We start from the raw sequence: 15,676 nt of genomic DNA, 5'->3' as shown, positions 1-15,676 counted from the left end.
TTATTGCGGAGGCAAATTCAAGATTTAAAGTACTTAATGGATTCAGAATGAGTGTGAAAAGCGCTTTCTTTTGCATAGATGTTTCAAGGAAATATATGGCTGTGAGGCTCGTCATTTGAGTGTTTGCGCGTCGTGTAGGCCCACGAGTGGAATTTGTGCTCATTGCAGTCACCTCCGTCGTTCTTCACATGTTGATGTTGATACCACTTCAATAATAATTTAGTATGAATTGTATAGTAATTTAGATGCTAAATTATTGAGTAATGAATTGATTTGCATGAATATATTCCACTTATAATGTCTTAAAAAAGTAGAACCTTATTTCCCACCCAAAACCTTTTGGGGATGCCAATTCTGTCACAATCAATATGCATCATTTTATATGTTTTATGAAATTTGAGACTAAAACATATATCTTCTGTTCTTTAAGCTGTAACTCTCTCATGGCATTCTTAACTGAAGATGAAAGAAAGCATAACACGAATAAGAAGCTTTACGATGCACTGATGAAACAAGAGAACACTGAAGTTTTACGACTCTGTCGAGGACTGGAATCAGGGCCATTGCATATATTAACAGTGCACGATGACACAGTCCTCCATGTGGCTGCCTACTCTAAACAAACAGATTTGGTTCTCTGTTTACTTAAAGAGTTGGAAATGCGGTTGCCTGAGTTTCCTGTAGATGGACTAAAGCATCGTAATGATATGGGGAATACCATTCTTCATGAAATAGCTACTTTTGACAGAGTTGATTCAGCTGCAAAGATAATATTGGATAGAGAACCTGATTTACTTGGTATGCGCAATAAGAGTGGAGAGACTGCTCTATTTCGTGCTGTTCGTTATGGGAAAACAGTCATGTTTGATTTTCTTGATCAACAAGTGAATCAATTTTTTTCTGTTTATGAACGCGAGGCTTGTTATTATAAACTTAGAGGAGCAACAATTCTTCATGCTGCTGTACGCTCTGAACACTTTGGTACGTTTTAAAATATTATAAGTTGTAGAGTTCCGTTGACATAAGGGAAATGAACTTTACCATTGGTTTCTCCATTTTAGTACTTGTTAAAAAAGCAGAGTAGGCTAGCTGCTGCCTGCTGGCATATGTTTTACGTATATTTGTGTCTTTTTGAGGATTGTTTCATTTGCTAGTGGTAAAATGCTGATTGTATTGTGCTCTATTTTCTTCCTCTTTTTCTGTTTTTCATCTTACAGGTTTGGCCCTGTCAATTGCTAAAAAGTACGAATATTTGGTAAATGAACGAGATGCAGATGGAATGACTGCTCTTCAACTTCTTGCTTGCAACCGGCAAGCATTTGGAAGTGGAGAGAAGTATGGTTATATCAAGAGATCCATTTACACTCGTAAGATACTCGAGATGCTTCACTCTGGAATACTTGAACTCCACCAAGTAGTTGTATAAATGAATATAATGATATAGGCCCAAATAACATTCCTCCTTCTGTCAATCATAAATATCATTTCTTTTTCTTGATATTAGTGAAAATATTGTTAATTACTTAGGTGTTGTTACTTGAAAAATTGTGTTGGATGTTTGCAGGTCTTTCGACTGAACCTAAGGCTACCGAGAAGGAAGGTAAGTCTCCACACCACCAAGTCATTGTAATCCCACAAGTGGGATCTGGGGAGGGTGGGGTGTACGCAGGTAAAACTCATATACCCTATATAAGAACGTTGGAACATCACCTTCTATTATTGGGGTTTCTCATTGAATAACAAGACATTCATGATTTCAAAGGCGGATTCTATAGGCTCAAATATACCCCTTGCTTTTCACTAAAGCTATTTATACATATGCAAAAAAAAAATTAAAACAAAGTGATGCATGTAATAAAACCATGTTCAGTTTGGTCCAACATCTTTACATCATAGGCACACTGTACTTCTTTCGGTCTATTTGACGTCTGCAAGAAGCAATTCAATCAACTTCACTCATCATTTTTTTCTTTTTTTCTTTTCCTTGAGAAGCTGAAAAATGTTATAGAGTGCCGTTGGTGGAGTCTATGCGTAAGCATAAGCAGAGATATGAATCAGTTCTGAAACTTGCCAAGTTCTTGATAGCAAAGGATACTTCTTGGGAGTGTTCAGAATTTGCTTTAAATCAGGTCGAACCTTGATCCCACAAGTATAGACTGATGTCAGATGTTTTAAAAAGCGAAGAAAAAGAGGAACAATATGGTGTTGCACCAGCAGGAAAAGTTGTTACAAAAATTGCTGAGTCACCTTTGATTTTGGCAACCAAATCAGGTTGCACAGAGATTGTAGATGAGATATTGAAAACATATCCCCAAGCTGTGGAGTATGTTGACAGTGAAGGTCGTAACATATTGCACGTGGCGATCAAGTACCGTCAGATGCAAATTTTCGACATAGTTGAGAAAATGGGAATGCCAATGAGGAGACTCAAGAGAAAGATCACTCATCAGGGAAATTCCATACTTCACATGGTTGGTGTAAAAGAGGACACTGAAATTGCAGATATGAGAAGCCCTGCTTTGCTATTGCAAGAGAATTTGCTCTTGTTTGAGGTAAAACGAAATACTCCCTCCGTTTAAAAAGAAACGACCCCTTTCCTTTTTCGGCAACACTTTAATTTCAGCTTTCCACATGACATGTCTAAGACCACAAAATTTAAAGGAATTTTCATACATTTGACATAACTTTAGTTTAAGACCACAAGATTCAGAAAGTCTATGTTTATTTTCTAAACTTCGTGCCTAGTCAAACTAAGTAGTTTAGCTGTTCCTGCAGCGTGTGAAAAGCGTCTGCTCAGCTGATTTTTTCGAAATTATTAACGAAGAAGGCAAGACAGCAGAAGAGTTATTCACTAAAGCAAATGCTACACTACGTTCAGAATTGAAAGACTGGCTTAAACGCACTGCTGAGAACTGTACAATAGTTGCTGTGCTCATTGCAACAGTGGCTTTTGCCGCAGCCTATACTATTCCAGGTGGTCCAAATCAAAGCATGGGTTATCCCGTCCTCTTGGCCCAACCGTTCTTTGTGATTTTCACTATCGGAGATGTGCTTTCCATTACCTTTGCTTTGACCTCAATGATCACTTTTCTCTCAATTCTCACCTCTTCATTTCTGTTGCATGAATTCAGGCTATCGCTTCCTCAGAAATTAATTCTAGGAGTTACCCTCTTGATTCTTTCTGTGTCGATGATGATGTTAGCATTTGCATCGACTATAATCTTTTTGATTCACTACAAAGAAAGGTGGACAAAAATAGCTTTATCTTCCATGGCATTCCTACCTGTGACCATTTTCGCAGTTTCATATTTCCCTCTGTATGTGTCATTATGGAAAAACTTTAACTACTCGTTAAGGAAATTATCCAGGGCGTTTCCTCGATGCAAGATTCTATCAGGAAAGCCTTGCGATGATTCCCCTTTGACAATCTCTTCCAGTCTCCATGAGTCTGGATCTACTAAATTTGGCATTTCCACATCCTACTATTAGTAACTGGTAAAACAGTTGCTCTGTCTGTGTGAGATAAAGTGTCCATTGAAATGTATTCTAGTATTAGCGGCGTGTGCCCATTGAATGTATGTTTGTCTAAGTCCTAAACTATGTGAGACGTTTCAAGTTTATTATCTTGGCAAACTTATTTTGATTTAGCTTTCTGAGAACTTTCAAGGATCTGCAACATTCAGGGCGCGATTATCTGGCCAAGTGCACGATTGTCAATTTGTTGATCTATATATATATAACTTACATTAAAAGGAAACATTAAATTGCGTAGACTAACGAACAGTTGAGACATGAAATTACCATAGATCAAATGAAAGGATACATTTCAAGCAAAAAAGTACTTAACCATATATAGTTCAATACAACTTGGCCACAAAAAAGAAATATAATGTTCTTGAAAATAAGAAATATTGTCTTTGCAACGAGACGTTAGATATTTACTAAACGATATGTTCCTCAACAAGAGGGGAATATCTCTACTATCGTATAACTTTGAAATATCGATCCTCCTCTTCGATCAACCTTCAAACACAAACAACATAATGGAGAAAAAGGACTAAAATAGCACAAGACCATTCAAAAGCAAAGAGTTTGATAAAAGGCGAAAGAGTTGAAGAACCAGAATAGTAGTTATAAGGTGGTGGTGGTGGAGGTCCATAGTTATTATACTGTGGGCAGCACGGCGTAGTAACAGGCTGAGATGGCGGACAATTTACATAACCGGTAGGTGGTGGAACGCCATAGCTTTGGTATCCACCACCAGAAGGTGGTGTTGGTGGTGGCGGAGATTGACAAGTATATGGACAAATTGTACAATTTGTACAAGCACTTTGTGTTGGTGGTGATATTGAACCATCACCATAGTTACCATCTTGAGTATTATTGTCACCAAAAACACTTGAGAAAAAGTAAAGTAAAAGCAACCAAACCCCTAATAGAAACTTCACATTTTCTTGAGCCATTCTTGTTTTTCAAGCTACTTTGCTAGAGATCAAGAAAGTAAGTAGTTAAGTAGCAAAAGCTAAAAGAATAGAACTTCCTTTTGTAATGTTTGTTTCAAGTGACACATCCAAAAGCCATGCCACATAGCAAGGAAATGTGGCAATTCCAAAGGTGTTGATGATGGTATAAATTTGACATTGTTTGCATGGATATCTAAAACAATTTGGAAAATGTACATCAGCTAATTAAAACACAAGTGAAGTAGAGGCTACTAGGTCAGCTATTTCATTTGTGCATGTCAAATACATCTAATTATAATTTGGAATCATCAATTATATGAATTCAACTTGTCTACAACTTTCTCAAAATGGAATGAAACTTGGCATTACTTTGGAAGTTCCCAATAAAATTGGGTAAAAGTAGAAAGCAAGTGGTTAGTATATGGTGAATCTTAGCAACTTAGTTGGTTGGCTATTTGAACTTTCACCTTGTTGGTAGGGGTGGGTGTTCAATATTCAGTTTGAGATTCTTAAATTTTGAGTTTGGTAATTCGGTAATTGGTAGTTAAAAGTAGATACAAAATATCAATTTTTTAAATTTCAATTGGGTAATTTGGTAATCAGTAAAGTAAACTTCGGTTTGATATGGTATTCAACAATACCGTATTGAAGTTGTAGCCCATTATATTACGAAGTTAATACTATTTCTTCAATTATTTCTATATTTTAATGTGGAGGTACGGTATAATAGAAGATCAATAGTAAGAAGACAAGAAAAAACAAATTGATACAACTAAAAGACATGTATTTGGGTTGTTTAAGTTTGTTCTTTAACTTTCTCTTTGAACTTATACTAATGAGTACTTGACATATTGATATACTTATGACCTTCATTAAGTAAATAGTTCGGTATTTGGGAAATACCGAATACCAAATGGTACTAGTATCATACCAAACCCAAATTGAATACCATAATTCTAAGATTTTACTCCCGAATACCATACTAAATATCAAATTACCAAATACCAAATTACCAAAAAAATTTAATTCGATTCGGTAATTCAATTTTTGATATTTTATGTTCAACCCTACTTATTGATGAAGGTTCGATTCCCCACCTTGTCTCCCCTTCCCCTACCTCAATTTGTTAAAAAAGATAAGAAAAGAAAAGTGGTGACTGTATATTTCTGGATAAATAAAAATATGAAGGTAAAATAAATGGTGTTAATTATTCATAATTTATTGTATCTATCATCAAGTTGACTAGAAATACTGAATCAATACAAGGGTTTGGCCTTTTAGCAAAATTTGTCTTAGAAAAATGACAAATGGGAGATAGATCGAAATTAGTCCCTTAAATTTATTTCCGAATAACTTTGATTATTTATGTTAGCCAAAAGTTTGTGGGTTATCTTGAGAAGCCAAAAATATTTATATTGGATTTTTTTTTTTTTTGAAAATTAAGGTATTTGGATAATTATTAAACTACTTTTAAATGGAAATAGAAATAAATTTTTCGTTGTTGGGAAGAAACTAAAAATTTCTGGTTTTTAAAAAAGCAGTAGAAACTACTTGTTTTTAGAAGTACTTTTTAAAAGTAGCTTTTCAGAAAAGTTCTTTCAACAAAATAATAATTTGTATTTGGCTAATTTATTTGAAAAATATTTTGATAAACAAATGGTGTTTGGCTATTTATTTTTAAAAATTACTTTTGAGAGTCAAATAACAAAGAGGGGAAAGAATCAATGCACTTTAATATTCATATTATTTTACTGAGATAAATATTTTAAATATCTATTATAAAAAAATCAATTAAATTTTTATTGTTATTACATTAAAAAATACATATTCAAATTTCAATCAATATTACACACAGCTGGATAAAAAATAAATTAAATAACAATATACTATTAACATGATGATTTAAATATATAAAAATATCAAGTAAAATAAATTTAAAAATTATTCCACAAATTAAATTACTACATACATACACAACAAAAATAAATAAGTATAAGGGATATTTTGGTAAATATGAATAAACGTCAGAGATATTTTGGCCTTGAAATAAATAATTTTCTGTTTCTACTTTTTTTAAGAAGCAGAAACTTTTAGCTTTTTTCCAACAATAGAAAAGTTGTTTTTGCTTTCATTTTGTTGGTTTTTTAATAAAGAAATTAAGAAAATAACAAAGAAAGTCTTTGAGAGAAAAAAATACTGCAGAATTGTCAAAAGGAATTATTTTATTAATAATCCAAAGACTTACATTTATAGATATAATTTCTAACTAAAAATAGAAAAATATGCTACTAATTTATCAGTAAAATTCAAATAACAAATAAAAGAACTAACTCCTAAATTCAAGTCACATAGGACTCTAATAATTTAAAAACCCTAAAAGTAGCTAACTGTTTTATTTCTGCAATATCCTGAGACATATTCCCAACACTCCTCCTTGTATCAGGAATTGTAGATTATAGTCTCATCTGAAATTGACCATGTGAAGAAATTTTTTTTGGCGGCCATCTCATTCGTTGATGAGTCAAAATCCTTTACTCAAGCAGTAAAGCACACACATTGGAAAGAAGCTATGGCAAATGAAATTTCAGCTTTGGAAGCCAACCATACTTGGACTTTACAAATTTTACCTCCAGGTAAATGGGCTATAGATTCAAAATGGGTCTATAAAGTCAAGTACAAACCTGATGGAAGTATTGAACGCTGCAAGGCGCTCTTGGAAGCGAAAGGATACACTCAAATTGAAGGGGTTGATTTTCATGAAACATTTGCACCTGTTGGAAAACTTGTCACTGTTTGTTGTCTGTTAGTGGTTGTTACGGTTTGAAATTGGGACCTTCATCAATTAGATGTCAACAATGCTTTTCTACATGGAGACTTGCATGAAGAAGTTTAGATGAAGATTCCACAAGGTTATGCCAAACAAGGGGAGAAAGGAGTTTGTCGATTACAAAAATCTTTGTATGGCCATCGTCAAGCTAGCATCTCGAAATTGGTATAATAAATTCACTACTTTTTACTTTCTCTTAGTTACCGGCAATAAAAAACGGACTATTCCTTGTTTACGTTGTCCCATCCCCAAGGTTCCTGTGGATGATCTCATCATCACAGAAAATGATTCTGATTGCATATCCAAGTTGAATGTGCATTTAAATGTAAAATTTCATATCAGGGATCTTGGAAAGCTCAAATATTTTCTTGGCATTGAAGTGGCAAGGTGTAACGACCTGTTTCCATCGTTATAGAAAAGCCAACGGGGAAAATTTTTGGACCGAAAAACTTTTTCGTAGTAACTTGGAATTCCCCAACCTAGTCCAGATTTGGACGAAATCGGATTCAGTTAGGTCTAGGGAAATCTAGTAACAATTGGGTGATCTAATTATGATTTTGATCATATGACTAGATAGCTAAGACGTTAAGGAACCCTTACGACTTTATGGAATTTAATTCAGGCGAGTAGAACTCTCGAAACTGATCTTAGCGTGAACGGGTATTTTCTGAGTGGCATGGGATGAAGGTGTGTTGTGAAATGTGGGTTTGGAATTCTTAAAATTCCTCACTGTTTCCGTGCAAGCCACTGTGCCTGAATTATTCCCGCCTGGGTGGGATTGTTGTAGCGGGATGAGGACCGCTATGGCGGGACAATCGCGATTTAAGTCGGAAATAAACCCCAAAATAATTTTATTCTGCACTTTTCGACTTTGAGAGCTAGGAGACGACCCCAGGCAAGTTCTTGACCGTTTTCCACCATTCTTAAGGCTAAATGTAAGGTTTTAACTCCACGAATCCATTTTTTGATCCGTAGAATCTACACTAGTGAGTAATTATCGACGGGGGAGGGTTTTGATCTGGAAATTATGGTGGAAAAAGCCCTAATCTGGATATGGGGATCAAGGGTTTATCTAGGGTTGATCTTATTGATTATAATCTGGGTAATTAAGTCTTGTTTATTGATCCTAACATTATATTGATTGTTTGTAGACCAAGAAAAAGCGGAAAGAATCTGGAAAGGGAAGGATCAAGTTTGTTAGAGGATTCAAGCTTTGTTCGAGGTAGGTGATGGTTGTGATTTCATGTTGTGTGATATATGTTTGTTCTTGTTTCATTATAATGCATGTGTGCATGCGAATGTTGCATGGTTGATTTCACTAATCGTAAATAATGATAATTGAATAACTACATGCCATGAATCACCTCTTGTTGTATGATTGTGAGAATGTACATTGTGATTGTGATTGTGGTTTGTTGAATGGAGCGGGTGTCACGTTTCGACACACTAATTGGGATCAGTTGCCACGCACCGACATAAATATTGGAACAGGTGTCACGATCCGACATGCTAACTTGGAATGGGTACCACGTACCGGTACACTAACTGTTTGGGTGTGGGTTCCATGAGAGGACCATTGACTTGACATAATTGTATATCTTGAGAATTGTGAAATTGTACGTTGTTCATAAATGATGTTGATATTGTATATGTTCGATGTGTGCATGTTATTTTATGTTGTAATGACTTATGTATGTTGCATTTAGTGGGATAGCGGCGTGATCCTGCTAGTACACTGTGCTTGTGTACTGATACTGCACTTGCTCTTTATTTGTTCAGTACAGGGCATCTTTAAGCGGCTATTGACAAACCTCGCTTAGAAGATCAGTGAATGTTTGAATTCAAGGGTGAGTCAGTTCTTCGGGGCTGCCATGAGTTCTCTTTCGTTTATGTCCTCATTTCGGACTTAGACTAGTGCATTAAGATTTCTTATGTTTAATTGGGTTGTACCCATATTCTTAGACTTGTTGAACTTTAAATGTTTTGGTACATTGTCTTTCAGGTTCTAGGTATTATTCCGCATTTGTTTTGATTAGACTTTTGTTTGGGGTTTATGGGAACTCCCTATTTCTTTTCCTTAGAATTTAAACCTGCTTCCATAACTTTAAATCCCTTAGTTTTGGTTGAGTTTGTTAGTTTGGGTTGTAGTAATGGTTCTCCCACCGGAGGGTTAGTGTGGGTGCCACTCACGACGGTCTGGGTTATAACAAAGTTGGTATCATAGCCTAGGTTCGTTGATCTCGATGTATCAAAACGAATCTAGTAGAGTCTTGCCGAACGATACGGAGACGTCTGTACTTTTCTTCGAGAGGCTATAGGACTTTAGGAAATATCTTTGTTTTCTCTTGTCTCCTTTCGTGCTATAAATTGATTCCAATTGGTATCTGACAATTCGAATTGGTATCTAACCTCCTTCTCTCTTTTGTCCGTAGATGGTCAACACTAGGCTCAATGGCGTCAGGCCCGTAGCTCCCATCAATGCTCAAGCTGAGGAATCTTATGCAAGAGGACGTGGTCGAGGCAAGGGTAGAGGAAGATCTAGGGGTAGAGGCTGAGGAAGGGTGGCGCCTACTAGGGATAGAGCATCGGTTGGAGATTCTCTCAGAAATGAGGCCCCTCTTGTGCACCATGAAGAGGTAGAGGAGAATGTAGAGGTTGAGGAGGAGGAGAATGTTGGACAATAGGAAGAGGTACATGCCGAAACTACATGTATTCCTCCCTTAGACCCAGTGTTAGCTCAATAGATCATGTCATTCTTGAAAGGATTGGTTGGTTGTTGAGTGCTTCCCTCTGGAGCTCCCGCCAATCCCCCTATTGCTATCACTGTCCCCAAGGTGGGTGGAACTGTAGGTAATGATGTTTTCTTCCGTCCTTTTTTGGGTCCTGTTATGACTGGTAATGAGCATGATATGTTGACTAAGTTCTTGAAATTGAACCCGCCTTTGTTCTATGGTTCTGAGAGTGAGGATGCATATGAGTTCATCCTAGATTGCTATGAGAGGTTTCATAAGTTGGTAATTGTCCATCAACACGGAGTTGAGTTATTGAGTTTTCAGCTTCAAGGTGAGGCTAAGCAGTGGTGGAGAGCTTATGTGGAATGCAGATCTTCAGTTTTACCCCTACTCACTTGGACCCAGTTTCATGCTCTGTTCTTGGAGAAGTATGTGCCTCGGACTTTGAGAGATCGTAAGAAAGATGAGTTCATGGCTTTGGAGCAAATTGGCATGTCTGTGGCTTCTTATGAAGCCAAGTTCCACGCTTTGTCTAGATATGCTACGCAATTGGTGACTACTGAGGAAGAGAGGATCCGCCTATTTGTTAAGGGACTAAACTCTGATTTACAGGTATTGTTTGTTCACAGGAAAGAGCTCTAACGAGCTAACTGATTTTGTGAAGAAAGTGGAGGGGGTGAGGCGAGACGGTCAGGCTAAGACATTGCCTAAGAAAGCCAAGAATTCAGGCAACTTTCAGGGTTATTACTCTAGGGTTTGGGAAGGCCGACTCTTGCAGCCTGACCAATCTAGTCCGCTATGCCCGCTTCTACAGGTAATTACTTGAAAACTCCACCTCAGAATTTGATTCAGGATAGCCATGGAGCTACACCTTCGACGGGCAGCAACTCATCTTTTGATCGTACTTGTTACAACTGTGGAGAACCTGGGCATATGAAGAGAGATTGTCCCAACCCGCGCATGTTGGATTCCGCACAGCAGCAATCTAGAGTAGTAGTACCCGCGGGTAATGGTTATAATGGTCGAGGGCGTCCACAAGGTGGGCGAGGAGAAAATCAGCGAGGTCGTGGAGGTAGAGGAATTGGTAACGCAGACAGAGGTGCAATGCAGCCAGGCAGGGAAGTCGCCCGTCAAGATGACAGGGCTCAGTGTTATGCCTTTCCGGGCAAGACCGAGGTGGAGGCGTCTGACGCAGTGATCACATATACTGTTCTTGTTTGTGATCGGATGACTAATGTGTTATTTGATCCGGATTCTACTTATTCTTATGTGTCCGTGTGATTTGCCTCATAATTTGCTATGATTTGTGATATACTTGATGCCCCCATCCATGTTTCTACCCCAGTTGGAGAGTCTGTCATAGTCACCCATGTCTATCGTGCTTGTCTTATTTATTTTTTATGGGTTTCCAGACTTAGGTTGATTTGGTGATTTTGGATATGACTGACTTTGATATAATCTTAGGCATGACTTGGTTGTCCGCCTATTATGATGTGCTTAATTGTAATACTAAGTGTGTGACTCTAGAAATTCCGGGAAGGGAAACGTTAGAGTGGGAAGGGATGTACAAGCCTAAGCAAGCTAAGATCATATTGCTCCCAATTGCACACGCAAGTGTACGCGATCGCGCAAGTAATATAGTGGCTCTTAAAAGAATCAGATTATCGAACCCAAAGGACTTGTCAATTAACTATTTTTACTAAATTATATTTATCTAATTATTTATTTAAGAGAGCCAAAAGAGAAGAATGAAAGAACAAAATAATAAAATTACTTACAATAGTTGGAAAATCCCAGGGCTGCAACATGTATTGAATTTCATGTATCATATTTTTGTCTTAGAACTAATTTTAGTTGTCAAGTTACTGATTTATAGGGTTAATTGTATGAGTCGGGTTACACACCTCTAGTCGCCTACTTCAGTTAGCTATCTAACTACATCGTTGAGTGAGGATAAATAGACTAATTGGCGAGCATTTATATTTCATCGTATTTCGTAACCTAGCAAGTTGTTCGTCTGGGCGTCACTCCTAAACACAAATCACCTCAATCAAATGGGTCAATCGAGCTCTCTATATTCTCTGGTTTATCTAATCCCTCCTCTCTCGATTTTAAGATTAGACAATATATTTATCTCATGGTGATCAAGCACATATAGAAGTAACTTATAATGACAACCAGGAATTAATTCAAAAACCTTAAATAATCAACATTGAATCTGTAGCTACAGCCCCAGAACTAGAGCTTTAGCTACTAATGTCTAAGAAAACAACAAGAAGAAAAGAACCCTAAAAAGTTTTGACGACTTTCTCTTCAAAAGTGCCTCCTTCTTACATTATATTGGTTGATCTCCCTCAATAATTATTTCTATGAACTATTTATAGATGTAGAAAATCATAAATAAAATAATTGAGTCCAAATCAAAATAGGAACCCAAAACCGAAACCAAAAGAAATTGGAATTCCTCCCGTGCGTAAAACTGCCTCAACTTCCACCGCCTCTCAATTGGCCACTGCCTTCAGATTCTGTTACGTGGCAGCCTTGAATTCCTTTGCACTTCGTAATTGCACGCACTTTTTATATATTTTATATATTATTATATTAAATTTAATCCATTAAGCTGCCTGCTTGATTTCCTTCTTCAACCTTTCATATTTAATTCGTTTTAGCTTCAAACTTCTTCAACTTTACACCAATTTACTCCTACAAATAAAATACATTATTTAGCACAATCCATAAAATACATGCTCAAAAATGATAGATATAAATATTAAATGTGAGGCAAATAATGATTAAAAATATGTATTTTTGGCCTCACATCAACACCCCATACTTAAAACTTTTGCTCATCCTCGAGCAAGCATTTAAACTCATCTCAAATACATCATACTAGGAATGTCATCACTTTGGTTAATACAAACAATTAGGCCATATATCAATTTCAAAACATCAAGTACTCTTCTCAATCATTATGCAAGACATCCAAATAAACAACAAACCTCTAACCTCCTAACTTCAAGGAAAAACTTTGAACTCATCAAATTTAAGCTTACTCCCCTATTTTCATCAAATAAAATTAATAAAATCACCTATCCATCATGAAACAAGTGCCCTCACAACACACTCAATTCAAAAGATTGAATATAAATTAAGGACTTAACATCAAAGAACAACTCACACTCAGAAAGAAAATTCACATGTATGCACAGAGAACCATAGGCTTTTCCATTATGTACATCTCCACTAATTAAGCATGCTTGAATAGAATCAAATAGGACTTTAACGGGTTGTAATGTAGGCTAGGGGACGGGTAGAAAAACTATATAATAATGACTTACACTTCCTTAAGCACTTTGCACTTTAAGACTTCATCACCCTTTATTTTCTTCTTTATTTTCAGCCCTCTATTCAACAATTATTTCCCAAGAAAATCTCATCATCTCAAGAATGTTTCAATCATTTTTTTAAAGTTTTCCTTGATAATAGAAACCCTCAACTTACGTATTTTACATGCAACCATCATCAAGGTAACTTTTTTTTTTTTTTAGATCACATTCTTTCAAAGAGGGCTTTTAAGCACTTTGTAGCTACCATTGATTACCTTTTCACTCAACCATCCCTTTTTCTCAGAATTGATAATTAGAATAAGTCTATGCTATAATGCTCAAGGAAGCAAGGCGCAAAAACTAGGGATTCAACAAAATAGTCAAGGGCAAAAATATGGTTAGCAATAAAAAGCTACATGCTCAAAGGGGCTACTAGTGATATATATCTAAAAATGCTAAAATTTATAAGACAAATCAAAGAAAGTCTATTATCATCTCCTAAACAAGCAACACTTTTTTATTTCGCTTCAATAACATGCATGGCAAGTTCTAGACTAAGATGCAAAACATGGAGTAAACAAATTCTCACCACACATGGCACAAGTATCAATCAAGATGGATCAATTCCACTTCTAAGAGAGATAGGATCATAACAAACTACAAAATAAAATAAGCTATATACAAAGTCACAACCATGAGCTTAGGTGTCAAAGAGTCGGCATTTTTTTTAAGCAAGCATTCACAAGAAAGTACTATTAAAAAATTAGACCTAAATAGCAAGTATCACACTACTCAAAAGGTCTTTTCTTTTCTCTCAAAAAATAAAATAAAATTATTCCTAAAAAAATAAAAGACACTCGGTTCAAAGGGACTATCCTCAGGAAAAGAACCGAAAACAAAAGCTAAGGAACCCATCCTAAAAAAATAAAAGACTCAATAAAACAATAAAAACTAGGAATTTATTCCTCCACCCCACACTTAAAAAAGATACTATGTCCCCAAAGCATCAAATAAAATTTAAAAACAAGGGTTAGAAAAACTTCTTGAGGCCTTTTGGCCTAGCTAGCAGCATGTTCTCTTTATTTTCATCAAGGGTCATACGCACCCCACACTTAAGCTCAAACGTGCTCCTTAGCTCCAAATTTCGAATACTCAGACTTCTCCAAAATCTGTAAAAACCACACAAAAAAATGACACTAAAAATAAAATAAAATAAGAAGTTACACTATAAATTGGGTTGCCTCCCAATAAGTGCCTAATTTAACGTTGCGGCACGACACAAGTAAGTTCACCACTTTTCTTTCAACTTTGAACTTATGAATTGTACCCCTAACTTTGAATCTATTTTTCTGCTCCTTTCAAGGGGTGGTATTATAAAGATAAAAGAACCAAGTAATATATGTCGCATCTTGCACTCTTGGCCCTTATGTGAGAATTATTCGTTTGTCTACGTGGACTAGAAAACCTTAGGATGTAGGGGCCTTGTTCCCCATCTAAACAGTTCTCCATTAGTTCAGATGACTCGAATGATACATCAACATCTAAACATAATGTTGAAAAGTGATTTGAATGAGGTCCAATACGTCCCTTTTCCAATCTTACACCAATTGCAACATGCTCAGTTTTATACTATTTCCCAAATGTGGCATCTTCATGAAAAGTCTGATTGCATTGCATCTCCTCCCGTTTTTTATCCTCAATTTGACTTCTGAGTGCCTTTTCAGTATCACACGACTCATAATTGGATTGTTGAGCGTCAAACGCAGCAACCTTTTCATTCAATTCATTGCTTAAGTTCTGAGTATGCAAGAAAAACATATTAACATCTTGAAAGTGCTCCATTTTTCTATCTATAAGGCGTGATATCACATATATGATTCTCCTACGACGCTCTTCATATTCCTCTATTAATTTCCTGCAAGATTTCATACTATCAAAGGAACAAAGATTATTAGCATCTTCATGAGAGGGTTTTGGAGTAGGGTAGCAACACACGGTGCAACCGACCCACAACCCCCTACAAAATTCACTGGATAGAGTTGGTGCACACAATTCTCCCTCGGGAAAATAATTACATTGTTGCCAAAAGTGAGCTCCTTTGCAATAAGGACAAAGTCTTACCACTTGTGAATAATCCTCATTCCCGTTCATCTCAAGAAAAGTATTAATTAGTAGAAAAAAAATATGTATCAAAATAAATAAACAAATAAATAAATAAAAGTATAACCTAGAAGAATATTTAATTTCTGAGTCCCTGGCAGCGGCGCCAAAAACTTGTTGCTCCCAATTGCACACGCAAGTGTACGCGGTCGCACAAGTAATATAGTG

The 15,676-nt window shown here is 36.2% G+C and overlaps 1 protein-coding gene across 5 annotated transcripts; it reads left to right on the top strand.

Moving 5' to 3' along the window:
- Window positions 1–351: 351 nt before the first annotated feature.
- Window positions 352–3,620, top strand: LOC102600373 (ankyrin repeat-containing protein At5g02620-like). 5 transcript variants are annotated; one of them, XM_015311191.1, is made up of 5 exons: window positions 352–981; window positions 1,218–1,367; window positions 1,565–1,669; window positions 1,993–2,552; window positions 2,776–3,620. In XM_015311191.1, the coding sequence occupies exons 1-4, from the start codon at window positions 369–371 to the stop codon at window positions 2,139–2,141; spliced, it is 1,017 nt and encodes a 338-aa protein (XP_015166677.1). In that variant the 5' UTR covers window positions 352–368; the 3' UTR covers window positions 2,142–2,552; window positions 2,776–3,620. The 5 variants fall into 5 exon arrangements, with proteins under 5 accessions (XP_015166677.1, XP_015166678.1, XP_006353092.2 ...); XM_015311192.1 differs by having other exon boundaries at window positions 353–981; window positions 1,565–1,600; window positions 1,990–2,552; XM_006353030.2 differs by having other exon boundaries at window positions 353–981; window positions 1,990–2,552.
- Window positions 3,621–15,676: the final 12,056 nt, after the last annotated feature.

The sequence above is a fragment of the Solanum tuberosum genome, unplaced genomic scaffold, assembly GCF_000226075.1.
Source record: "Solanum tuberosum cultivar DM 1-3 516 R44 unplaced genomic scaffold, SolTub_3.0 scf00146, whole genome shotgun sequence".
In the NCBI taxonomy this organism is placed as follows: Eukaryota; Viridiplantae; Streptophyta; class Magnoliopsida; order Solanales; family Solanaceae; genus Solanum; species Solanum tuberosum.
Note: the sequence above shows the minus strand (reverse complement) of the source record. Positions and strands in the feature narration are given on the sequence as shown.